Source organism: Chenopodium quinoa, unplaced genomic scaffold, assembly GCF_001683475.1.
Source record: "Chenopodium quinoa cultivar QQ74 unplaced genomic scaffold, ASM168347v1, whole genome shotgun sequence".
NCBI lineage: Eukaryota > Viridiplantae > Streptophyta > Magnoliopsida > Caryophyllales > Amaranthaceae > Chenopodium > Chenopodium quinoa.
The window spans coordinates 1,022,998-1,036,812 of NW_018742598.1; the positions used below are offsets into that span (position 1 = coordinate 1,022,998).

Genomic DNA, 13,815 nt, shown 5'->3' on the forward strand with positions numbered 1-13,815 from the left:
ACCTTTACTCCCCTAAGTACCATGAGTTAAGCTAAAATACGATCCCTCAACTTTAGTATTTGTACCATTTTGGTCCCTCATCTTTCAAACGAAGCAAATTGGTCCCTCAACCACCCATAACTTACTTTAATTTTCCGGTGGAAAAAAGATGAGTCACCAAAGTTTAAGGACCAAAGTGCCCATGTGGGCACCCATGTGGCAAAAAAAAATTTAAAAAAAGTTTAGGCACCTATCCTAGTTAGCAAAAGTTTAGGGACCATGATTAATTAAATTATTTATTTATTTTTTTTGTCAGTTTTTTTTAAAAGGGAATCTTTTAACTAACATTAAGTTTTTTTTCCCATCAACATTAATATTTTGGTTATGATTTGCATTAATCAAACTATAGAATTTCAAATTTTTTTTTAAAAAAAAACTATAGGATTTTCCACCTTTTCTCACCCTACATCACCAACAACCTGCCACAAACACATAACCCCATTTCCACTCGTCTGCAGCCTCACCACCGTCATTAATCAACCACGCAACCCAAACCTCTGGTTCGGCTGAACTATATTGTGCATGAGCTTGTACAGAATTAATTAAATTACAAAATAAATCAAAGGCTGGGATTAAAAGATGGTGATTGATGATGATCGTTAATGAGGTGCAAAATAGGGGATTCCCTATTAGAGCAGCCAAACCGAAAGAGAAGAAGAGAGGGCCGACCTTTTTTTTTTCTTTTCCTATTTCTTTAATTCGAATTACTTAATTTTTTTGAAAGAAAGTCAAAGTATTTAATTTTTTAAGTCATATTTAATTTTCTTCTTTAATTCTCTAAGTCATATTTTTTTAAAAAAAATAGTCATTTAATTTTTTAAAAAAGCAAAAAATTTGGGTATGTTTTCTATCATTTTAATCAAAGTTTGTACATAATAAATAATAAATATTAATTAGTAGCTGACAAAAAAAAAATGATCTGTAATCCCTAAACAAATGCTAACTACGATAACTTTTGCTTAGTTGGCAGTACACATCCTCAAACTTTGTTGATTCATAAGTTCCTCCACCAGAAATGGTGAGATAAGGGTAGTAGAGGGACCAATTTGCCTCATTTGAAAGATGAGTGAACAAATATGCAACTAATGCCATAGTTAAGGGACTGTATTTTAGGCCCGCGTGCCGCCCGGCACGGCCCGCCGTTCGGAGCAGCCCGGCACGGCCCGAAGTCAAGCACGGCACGGCACGAAGTTCGACTTCCGTGCCACGGACACGGTGGAGAATTCCCAGGCACGGCCCGGCACGAGCACGGGCAAGGCCCGCCGTGCTGGCCCGCAGGCACGCCGCGGGCCAACGGCTAGTTAAACGGCTAGTTTTTTGCCAAAAATTCTATAAATACTCACCTCCATTTCATTCCCAAATCACAAAATCACAATCTCTTCTTCTTATCTCTTATATTCTCTAAATCTCTAATAATCCTTATTTTCTTAAATTCTCTAATTATTCTCTTAAATTCTCTAATTATTTTCCTAATATCGGAAAAAATTAAAAAGTTCGTAATCGTAATTAGTGGAGCGTTGAAGCACGGTTGTAAGATCTAAACTAATCTTAAATTTATTATTGTTTTATTGTTATTATTAGAATAATCTTGTTTAATTATTATTGTTGTTAATTGTTATTGTTGTTGTTATAATTGTTGTTATTAATTATTATTATTGTTACAATTATTGTTATTATTTATTTTTGTTGTTATTGTTATTGTTATAGTTGTTGTTATTAATTATTATTATTGATATTTTTATTGTTAAAATTGTTGTTATTAATTATTATTATTATAGTTAACCACTTTTTATTAAAAAATTAATTGTTAATTATGGCATCGAACAACCCATCATCTAGGTCTAGGGGGAAAGGCCGACTTATCCGTAGTAGTAGTTCTAGGGAACCACCAAATACAACGAGCCCCCAAATTACGAGTCAAACCAATGACCCCATTTACTTCCCCCCGGGCTATGAGCCATATAATACGTCGGGATTTCCAGCACCACCACATAAACCAATTTCCACTACCACCATACCAATTTCCACCTAATTATATCGGTAATCAACAAAACTATTGTTCTAGCCAAGGTAGCCAAGAAAGTACCCGAATTCCCTCCGGTTCTACCCCTTCTACTGCCACTCCCACTAGTCCCCCTACTAACCAATACACACATCATGAATGGTTAACCGAAACTGAGATGCTACTTTTGAAAAACCGAAGGAGTGAGGTATGGCGTTATTTTGTCCTAAGTAAAGATGGTGAACAATGGGCAAAATGTAAAACATGTAATAGTGTATTCACGGCAGTTACCAAAAACGGGACGGGACACTTATCTAGACACATGAAAGCTTGTGCAAAACCAGCTAGTGATCCAACCCAGCCCAAAATTTCCCAATTCCATCCATACGGCTTTACATACAACTATGAGAGGGATAGGGATGAACTAGGAAAAATGATAGTACACGCCGAACAACCTTTTCTTTTCTCGGAAAGTGACGCATTCAACACCTACATTAACAAAGCACTACAACCCCAACATAAAAGAATCTCTAGGAAAACCGTTCGTTCCGCAGCAATGAAAAATTTCCTAGAGTACAAAGTCCGGTTACAAGCCGAATTGAGTAACCTTAACTGTAGAGTATCTTTAACAGCCGATTCTTGGGATAGTGGTTATAAATATCACTATTTATGTGTGACTTGCCATTGGGTAGATGATCAATGGATGTTACAAAAAAGAATAATACATTTCAAAATGATGGAATACCCACACACCGGCATTAACATTGCTCACCATTTAATGCAAGCAATAGACGAATACAACCTTCGAGATAAAATGATGTCTATGACTTTTGATAATGCAACCTCTATGACATACACAGCTAATCTTATCAAACAAAACTTAACCGATGTACTATTAGACGGTGAAGCTCTTCATACTAGATGTGTTTGCCATGTACTTAACTTATGTGTACAGGATGGAGTTCGGGCAATTGGCCCATACTACAGCAAAATCAGAGATGCTATTATGTCTATTAATAGCTCTAACATGAGATACCAAGAATGGAAGAGTTTTCTAAAACAACAAAAGATAAGGGTAATAAAAATTAGAACCGATTGCCCAACTAGGTGGAATTCCACCTATGACATGTTAACAAAGGCAATTGAGTACAAGGGCCCGTTAACATTATTTTACAACCAAAAATTTCCACAAAATGCTTTGTATGATGATGATTGGAATAACTGTGAAAGATATATGCAATTTTTACAGTTATTATATAACATGACGTATTGTTTTTCTACTGTTTACAATCCTTGTGCTCAAAACTTTCTTTCTAATGCATGCTTACTCGCCCAACTTTTCGCTGATCATCGCGATCAAAGTGATTATGATCAGTATCTTCCAGCAATGGAAAAAAAGTGGCGTAAATATTATAGTCAGATTCCTTTGATTTATATTTTTGCTTCCATATTAGATCCTAGGCAAAAGTATGAAAACACATTTATGTTAGTTGACATTTACTTTCAATGCATGTTTCTTGACGATGATGTAGAAAACTATAAGACTAATGTGAAGGATCAGTTTTTTGATTTATATAGAGTCTATGAAGCCAAATATGGCACCGTTCCTCGCTCAGGGCCTTCCCAACCATCTAAAAACGTAAGTAAGAAGGCCAAACATTTATTTTCACAAGCTACTAACTTGATTTCAAGGTTTTCAGGTGATTCATCAATCAGGAGAACGCAAAGCGACGTCTCGGAGTTGCAGATGTACCTGAGTTACGACTTCACCAAAGGCATGGACGACGATGAGATAAACAGCCTCGACCTCCTTGCATGGTGGAAACAACAAAGCTCGAAGCATCCAACTTTGGCGGCAATGGCACGAGACATTCTTGCTATCCAAGTTTCCTCCGTCGCCTCCGAACGAGCTTTCAGCGCATCCGGAAGGGTTTTAGACGATAGAAGAACAAGTCTAAAACCCGAAACACTAGAAATGTGCGTGTGTTTCAAAGATTGGTTGGATGCGGAAAATCGCTCACAAGACCGTTCTTACGACCACAACGACAACGAAGAAGGAACCTCCGCTTCCGGTTCGGGTTCGGCTAGTTCCCAATCTATGCAACTAGCCGATGACCTTGAAGGCGAAGGCGAAGACGAAGACGAAGACGAAGACGAAGACGAGCAAGAAGAAGGAGAAGAAGAATAGACAATTATTGTATATTGTACGATTTTAAAAATATCAATTTTATCATTTTCCAATTTTTGTTTAATACCATCATTGTATGATTTTTATCATTGTTATCATTGTACAATTTTCTCAACTCAAGTAATAATAATATAAAGTACGCATTATTCACATCCAAAGTCCAATTTGCCTTTTTTCCCCGTTTTGTTACAATTTGTAAATTCATATTAAAAAAAAATAAAATTATACCAATTACTAATAAATCATAAACATTAAATTTTAAAGTAATAGTATAAAGTAAATATATAAATATAAATATTGAATATACAAATTATAAAACATAAATATTCAACTTATAATTATAAAATTCATAACTTAATAACTTATAACTTATAAGTTATAAACTTATAAGTTACCTTATAAAACTTATAATTATAATTTTATAACTTATATACATTATAAACTTATTAATTAATAATGTTGTCATTAAAAAAAAAAAAAAAAAAAAAAAAAAAAAAAAAAATGAAAACTGCACCAGCCCGCGCAGGCCAGCCCGCAGCCCGGCACGTGGCCGGCACGGCACGAGCCCGCCAGGCACGAGGGCCGTGCCGTGGGCTGGCCTGTGAAAATGGCCGGCACGGCACGGCACGAAATCCTGGGCCCGCCGGCACGGCACGAACCAGCCCGCGGCCGCCAGGCACGGCCCGCGGCGGCCCGGCACGGCACGGCACGGTGCCCAGGATTATATCTAAGTACCATTTCCCACTACTCCGTACTCCGTAGTAATTAATCCGTAGAACAACCAGCTGAACGAGAAAGCGCTAAGGGCATCCACCCTCCTTTCGCACTATTTTTCCAGGTTTTGACAATTAAATTACGAGTAAACAATTTTGGGTCAATCTCAATTTTACTTCAGAAGTTGAATTGAATCACTCTCTTAGGTATATCTTTTATTCTTTCAATACTTATCTCTTTCTAATTTATTCATTCACATTTACATTGGCAAGCATGAATTAATTTTCAATACAACAACGGCGAATTAATTGATGAAATGGGAATTGTTTCAATTGTATATTATCTTTGCATTTTAGGGAAGAATTTGAATTGAAATTTGATTGTTATTCTTGTTATATTTGCAGATTAAACTGAATTTGTGTGTTGTACAAAAACATGAATATTAGAGGTTGTACTGGTATTGCCAAACCTAGTTTCTTACTAATACAATTCGATTTGCCAACTTTGAGGCTTGGAAAAGTACATTTCCTTCCATTACCATGTAATTCATTATCCAATAAACATGGGTTTAAGGTTAGATTTCAGCACTCGGTTGCTGAAAGATCTTATTCTAGCTCCCGAGCTGCGAAACCGCACTCTGGCCGGGTGAAGAAGAAAGAAGAGGGTGCATCGTCGTTGTATTTACGTCCTAGCTTAAGTGATATGAAGCAGCAGAGAATGGAGAATCGTGCCCAGGTTTATGAGTTTTTGAGGGGGATTGGTGTTGTGCCTGATGAACTTGATGGCTTAGAACTGCCTGTGACGGTTGATGTTATGAGGGAACGCGTGGATTTTCTCCACAAGTTGGGGCTTACGATTGAGGATATTAATAATTATCCGCTTGTTCTTGGGTGCAGTGTGAAGAAGAATATGATTCCGGTGCTAGATTACCTTGGAAAACTAGGTGTTCGAAAATCTAGTGTCACTGAGTTTTTAAGACGGTACCCACAAGTACTTCATGCTAGTGTTGTTGTAGATCTTCAGCCTGTTGTTAAGTATCTGCAAGGAATGGATATTAAACTACTTGATATTCCTCGTGTACTCGAGAGATATCCAGAGCTCTTAGGGTTTAAGCTTGAAGGGACCATGAGCACATCTGTTGCATATTTGGTCGGGATTGGGGTTGGTAGAAGAGAAATTGGTGGGGTTTTGACGAAATACCCTGAAATTTTAGGAATGAGAGTAGGCCGTGTCATCAAACCTTTTGTTGACTATCTTGGAAGTCTAGGCATTCCAAGCTTAGCTGTTGCTCGATTGATTGAGAAAAGGCCTCACATCCTTGGTTTCGACTTAGAAGCGAGGGTAAAACCAAATGTTGGATGTCTTTTAGAATTTAATGTCAGAGAAAAGTCACTTGCTGTAATGATTGCTCAATATCCTGAGATTATTGGGATTGATCTCAAGTCCAAGCTTTCCGCACAACAAACGTCATTCAATTCTATCCTTGATCTTGGTTCTGAGGACTTTGGACAAATCATACAGAGGATGCCACAGGCTATAAGTCTTAGTAAAACAGCAATAGTGAAGCATGTGGATTTTCTCAAACTTTGTGGTTTCACTTTACAACAGATTAAACAGATGGTTGTTGGATATCCACAGTTGCTTGCACTGAATCTGGATATAATGAAGCTGAATTTTGATTACTTTCAATTGGAAATGTCAAGGCCTTTGGATGACTTGGTTGATTTCCCCGCCTTCTTCACATATGGTTTGGAGTCCACAATAAAGTCAAGGCATCAGCAAGTTGCGAAAAAAGGATTGAAATGCTCCCTTTCATGGCTTTTGAATTGTTCAGATGAGAAGTTTGAACGACGAATGAGTTATGAATCAATAGACATGGAGGAGATGGAACCAGAGCCCACATTTGACATGAAATCTTTAATGGGATCTAGAACAGACGAGTCAGATTCTGAGATTGATGATTATGATGATGAAGATGTGTAATGTCTTTATTCAAACCTGTATTTCTCTTTTTCTATGGGGTTGTGAATTATTTTGCTCTCCAACAATTTGGGAATGTCCATATAGATAGTGGTATTCTAATATCTTGAAGGTAAAGTTATTGATCATTACTTTTTTAACTTAAGCATGATGTTTTCTAGTCACAAGTTGATTATAATGCTCAAGCCCCAATTGAAGGGGAGATTCAATGTGCTTACCTATCAATTTGCTTGATTGTGTTACGGATGCTTATATATTTATGCTCTGGGTAGCACACACATCACAGCATTGTGGTAGTTTGAACACTCTAGTGTATTGTTGTGCATATCATAAGGCAAAGTGGCAAACTATTGTTCAGCATTATGTACTGGATATCCCCCAGAAAAAAGTAGGAGCATTCTAATTTAGAATTTGGTGTTGTTTTATTGGGTTGTTGCCTTGTGCTTTTAACTTCATATGCTGGATAGTGTGATTGACAACCTTTTGTTTTGCATTATTTTGTGCTCCTGCCTCTTAGTCCTCTATTTATGTACTCTCAGCCTGCTTTGAGTCAATGGATGTCTTTAGTTGGGGATCAATAACATGTAACCTAAGTAAGAACTCTTTGTCTTTGTCCCTTTAATCCACTTTTAATGTCTTATGTTGTGTGAGGTTAGCCTGTTGGATTTATAGACTTGCTTATGAAAATCATCGTAGTAGATTAATTTTTACATCACTTTTTATTTCGCATGGAATCGACTGTGCTTAGCAAGAAGATGATGTCATTGCATACAATTTTGATTTCTTCCCCTTTCCCCAGAACTTCATCCTTTATAGTTTTCTGATTATGGATTTCTGTTGAGTTGTCATAAGTTAACATTAACCCTACATTCTATGTATCCATTCTAGCTAAAACGTGTCAAAAATCAATGTTTTAATTTCGAAGATGAATGCATTGTGTGGGTCCTTAATATGTTTTTCCCTTCTGTCCTGCTTTTCTTGTCTTATGCATGCAAGCTAAATTCTGCTTCCAACTTCAGTAATCAGAAGTGAGATGGCGTAGAGTGAGGTACTGTTGTTAAGGATGGACAAGTGTTTACTGAATTAGGATTTGTGCTGCCATAGTGCATACAACTTGGCTTGATTGAATTAAACTTTGCCCTCTAGTATTTTTCTATCTCCTTTCAATATTATCTGTCCACATCTCTTTTCTAGCTCCATATTTGTTTCGTATAATATCTACTCGTATGTAATTCACTTCTCTGTTTAAAAAAACAATACAAGATTACATGTCAATTTTGAATGTTATAGTTTTGCCTGACTTATATGTGTGCATAACCTTAAAAGACAATTATTAGGAATGAAAGGAGTATCAAATAAGTGATCACATAGTCTTCCCAAAAAAAAAAAAAAAAAGCATTTATGTTATATTGTTGGTGGTCCTCTTCTTTCATTTATGTGCAGAATTTGTTAGCAATCAATGTATTGACGAAATGAGTTTTGGTTAAATTGTCATGTTTAAGCAGCTGAACGTTGATCTTTTATTCTAATGTGGGAAGTAAATCCAAAATGCAGCTCATGGAATGTGGAAAAAGATCTCAATTATACCTCAGGTTAGTCGGCTTAATTTGTGGATTCAATATTGATTCTCCTGTTTACACATTTTAATAATGCTTTTATACTTTAACTAGCATAGTGCCGGTGCAATGCACGGTTTACAAATCAACATATTAATTTATAATTTTACTTAATGATACATTGATAAATTAGGAAATCAACAAATTCTACTCATATTAATTTATAATTTTACTTACTGATACATTGATAAATTAGGAAATCAACAAATTCTACACATATTAATTTATAATTTTACTTAATGATACATTGATAAATTAGGAAATCAACAAATTCTGCACATATTAATTTATAATTTTACTTAATCAATCAAATCAACAAATTAAACATTCATCATTGTATACACACACAAATAAAGACTCACAATAATGATCAATTGATAAATTAGGAAATAACAATGTAAATACTACGTTTCCGTATATACAAACATTCATCGTTATAGTAATATTTTACGATCCCGTAAAAAATAAAATATAATTTTAAGTTATTCTCATTTCTAATTTATTTTTTAATTTTTCCAAATTGTGGGTTTTAATCCAGTGGAAGAGTCAAATTACTCTCTCCGTGTTTTTTTAAGTGTTACAGTTTGACCGGCACATAGTTTTAGAAAAATTGTAAAAGAAAGGTAGTAGGGTTAATAGTTTATTGAAAAGTAATGAATGTGAGAGGAAAGATATACTACCTCCGTTACATATTATTTGCAACGATTAGACATTTTTCCTCTCTACTTTATGTCAAATCGTTGCAAATAACATGTAACGGAGGTATAATAAAAAAGTAGTAAAGGGTTTGGGTGGGGACCATGAGAAGAGAGAGATATAATATTTTAATGTAGTTTTTTGCCAAAAAAAAAAGGAAGTGTAACACTTAAAAAAACACGGCCGGAAATGGAAAGTGTAACACTTAAAAAAATACGGAGGGAGTAATAATAAACATCATGATAATTTTTTTTTGTTTCCCCTATGAATTAAGGTTTTATGTAGGTTTTACTTATAACAAAAAACTTAAGTTTGAAACTAACTCTATTTTTTTATTAGCTGCAACTAAGAAATTTTTTATATCTCATAAATAATACTCCATTGTTACAACTTGCAAGCAAAAGAAGCGAGGGTAATATTAAAAAACAAATATGTTGAACATTAGTATGATTCATATAAATTTTAGAATATGTTCACTCAAGTACCTAGCCAACCCTAGTACATGCTACTCATCATGTCTTTTTTTTTTTCCACTAGAATTTCTATTTTTAGACCCCGCATGATACCCGTTTTGCATTACCTCGGGAATGACAATGAACATACACATATATATATAGTGGAAGAGTCAAATTAATTATAAACACCCTAATAAACATTTTTTGTCCTATGATCAAGGCTTTAATAGGCTTTACTGTACACAAAAATTTAAGTTTAACTTTTAAAAACTAATACTAACTCCGTTTTTTATTAGTTGCAACTAAGAAATATTTTTATATCCCATAAATTATATTTCTTTGTTGCAAGTAATAAGAAGTAGGGATAGTATTTTTTAAAAAATATGTTGAACATTAGTATGTTCATATAAATTTTAGAATAGGTTCACTCAAATACAACCCTAGTACATGGTACTACCTGTCATTATGTCTATTTGTTCAAAAAAATTTCATTTTTTGACTCCGGATAATATCTGTTATGCATTAGCCTGGAAACAACGCTAAAATAAACTAAAAAAACGAAGATAATGAAATAGAGTAATTATTAATTAAAAAGTAAAAGTGAAAAAGGTAAAAGATTGCAGAACATGAATAAGTGTAGTATAATTAAGAAAAAGATTACATATAATGGCAAAGTTGATGGCAAATATTATTATTCCAAAATTAATTATATATACTATGAAAAAAGTACTATGTATTATAGTTATAATAAAATTATATATATAGGTTATATTTGAATCAATCATTTCAAAAAATTGTAATCATATTAGCATAAATTCATTAAATATAAGTTGCCATAAATTAACTTATTTCCAAATAGGTTTAGATTATATCAAATTTTATTAACAAAATTCTGAATCAAAATGATTTATACAATAAATTTTAACCAAAATTATTGTTCTAAGGGTTCTTTAACTTTTTATTTATTTATTTTTTTTTTTTTTTTAACATTATAAGACAAGTAAATCATAAAGTGACATGTGTGAACCTCACATTGATTTGCTTGTCTGTTAGTATAATATATTGATTGATTGATGATTCTTGTAGTTGATTGCTTAGGTTTGAGTTCTATTTATTGTTTGTTTTCTTATCCAAATGCTTTACAATATTTAGATGGTTGTTGTTGTCGTCATGACAATTTTCTGTTTATAATACCTAAATGTCTTGCAAGAATTGAGGTTTAGGTTGGTGGGAGGAAAGAGAAAGATGAGGGGAAGAGAGGGGGGGGGGGTGATGATTTGATATTTTCACAAGGTGATTGCCTTAATTGACTAAAAGTTCAGAAAAAAACGGTTGGCATATGACATGAAGTGTCTTTTATTACATTGGATACTGAATGAAACTTTTGATAGATGAAAGGAAATTCTGGTGTAATGTGTACTGTAATAGCTTGCTAACTCATGAGTCATATGAGCATGTTGACAGGATACACAACACCGTTGAAAATTAGCAACCTATAGTGTCTGCTTGTTAACATTGTATCTCCACTCGAATATTTTTGCCATTCAGATGAGTTTTGACCAAATAGCAGAATCACATAATCTAGGCATGAGTACAATTCCGCTGTTTATCCCAAATTAAACTCCATAGGTAGGCAGAAGTGTAGAAAGTGTATGGTAGTGTCAAACCTTTGATACCCTCCTATACAATTACCTGTAAGGAAAGCTGAATATCTATAACTACTTCAATCTTAGTGTCCCACTTATATGATCTGGAATACTTCAACCTCAATTCGTGGGCAACCTAATTTGCGAGCTCCTAAATTAGCTGCAATAAAAACTTGAGCGAATGGAAGATCCTTGATTCTAATGTTGAAGAAAACAAATTTTGTAGTTGCATAAACTTTTACTGGGTTCTCAATAATTATAAATTATGGCCATTGTACCCAAGAAATATGGTTGATAGCCTCTAAAAACCAACTACTACTTAGCTGTTAATGTACTGAAAGTTATGATGAAGAAGATAACTGTAGTACACTCATGGCCATCCTGATTTCTGAATAAACAGGTCCAATCTTTGTCTTGGATCTATTTTATGGAAGGAGTCGAAGCATCAGCCTTGTAGTCCCATTTTGTGGATGCAGAATCACAATGACGAAAGAGATGATCTATAGCTAGGTTCACTAACCTCCATATTCCTAGACCATAATTTATCAATAAATGGATTCTGATAACAGAACTTTTACATATATGTTCAATTTCAGCAGAACATTCGCTTGCGCATGAAATCCCGAGTCAAAGAGTACTTCTAAAAACTTAAAAGATTAGTATATTAAGTGGATCCAATTCAAAGGAAAAAGGAATAGATTTTTGTGGGCCGAGTATTAAAGAGATATAAGAAGTTTTTTGTGGGATGAGCATTAAAGAGATGTAAGAAGTTTTTTATGGGATGGAAGGATTAAATCAAAGACCCCAATTGGTTTTCCTGAGTGAAAGGTTTTGTAGTGACACAAGTGATACATGAGTAGATACTTTTTAGTTTGGAGAAGGTAGAAAATCATCCAGTCTCAATAGGATTATCAGAGTGTGTTTTGTGTTTGGATTGAAGGGATTGATATGAGTTGGAATCTGCTCTTGTGATAAAAATATGCTTTTCAGATAATGTGTAACCTGGTTCTGGTCCTGATTTTTCACATGAAATCTATATCATATCAGTGACTGATCAATGTCTCTGCATCAAGTTCCTATACCCTGTTTCACAAAGTATCAGGAAAGAATTCTAAGATAATTGAAAAAAGAGAGATTGGAGTAGCTGATTCGATAGTTATATCTTCCTGTGGTTATACCCTATATGATTTATTGTCTGGGGAGAGGGGTGACTAATTATACCCTTAGTCAATCTTTTTTCTAAGGACCGCTTCCTTAGCTTAGTGCAGTAACTGATTACTATATTTCACTTCATTATTGTTTTACTTATCGCTACTGTTCCATGATATCTCTCTTCTAATGATGATGTTTTTCATCTATCAGTTTGTTTAGGGAAGGGCTGCACTTGGTGGTTCTGCTCAACAATCAGCGCAGTACTCTGATGGCAGCATTCTTGCCTTTGGGTTTAAGTTCTTGATTTTTCCCAGCATTCTCTGTTTGGTTTGTACTTTAGTAATTGTATTTTTTATTTTTTTTGTTATTTTGAGTAGCTTGTACATGTTTCCACGCATCTTGTTGTGTACAAGAGCTGTAATTATCGACCACATTGATGTTTGTTATCAAGTGGCAAGATTCCTGCATCTCAATTAAATATTGCTTTCTTATCCAAAATTTGACTCTTTTTTGAGTTTTGTATGTTATCCTTTTGTTTTGAAAAGACAAAAATTGGACTGTCCACCTTGCCCTATTGTAAATCAGGCATCCCTTAATTCATAAAACACGCGTTCCTGAATATCCCAAATAATGTAGGGTTAAATTTAATGAACACAGTCCTTAAAGGGTTAAAGCAAACGAACATGAACTCATAAGAGTATGTTTATTCAAGTACAAAAAACTTGTAACTTGTTGTTTACATAAAATCTTGAATAAGGTTGACTTTTATTAAAACTAGTTTTGTGCCCCGTGCAATGCCCGAGTTATTTATTGAATTTTAAGATAAATTTACAATCTATATGTAAAAATTTAGAATATATCATTGATACAAAATTAGTTAGGAATTGATGTGCTTTTTTTGATGATTTGCTATCTAGTATGCATGTAATGACTAATAATAATGTTGGTGAAAATATTCGCTTTAATACATTAAAAAAAAAATAAAAAAAATAGCAAAAAATAAACTAAATAAATTTAAATGTTCAAAGCACGTTGGATTGACTTGAATCCAAAATTTGGGTAAGGGTTGAACATTTCTTGACTCATAACCTAAAGTGACCCAATCCGAGATGTTTCATGACCTAACCTTATTTGCTAGTTATCCATTCTATTAGATTGTGAAGTATATAATTTTAACCAATAAGTATATATTATAAATGGATGTTTTACGCTTTGAACTACTTTCTTTGCTCCAAAAAAATTATGATACAAAAAATAAATTTGTATGATAATTTTTTAGAATTATAATCTAATAATTTTTTTTGAGTAAAATTATTATTCAATTTGT

General features: G+C 33.9%; 1 protein-coding gene across 2 annotated transcripts; it reads left to right on the forward strand.

Moving 5' to 3' along the window:
- The first annotated feature begins 4,971 nt into the window (after positions 1-4,971).
- Positions 4,972-12,986, forward strand: LOC110721180 (transcription termination factor MTERF4, chloroplastic-like). 2 transcript variants are annotated; one of them, XM_021900317.1, is made up of 4 exons: positions 4,972-5,149; positions 5,348-7,035; positions 8,426-8,515; positions 12,699-12,986. In XM_021900317.1, exon 2 carries the CDS (start codon positions 5,379-5,381, stop codon positions 6,924-6,926), a length of 1,548 nt encoding a protein of 515 aa, XP_021756009.1. In that variant the 5' UTR covers positions 4,972-5,149; positions 5,348-5,378; the 3' UTR covers positions 6,927-7,035; positions 8,426-8,515; positions 12,699-12,986. The 2 variants fall into 2 exon arrangements, with proteins under 2 accessions (XP_021756009.1, XP_021756008.1); XM_021900316.1 differs by having other exon boundaries at positions 8,429-8,515.
- Positions 12,987-13,815: the final 829 nt, after the last annotated feature.

What these genes read in the sequence shown, in the direction of transcription:
- LOC110721180 (XM_021900317.1), top strand. Translation starts at nt 5,379, where the DNA reads ATGAATATTAGAGGTTGTACTGGTATTGCCAAACCTAGTTTCTTACTA.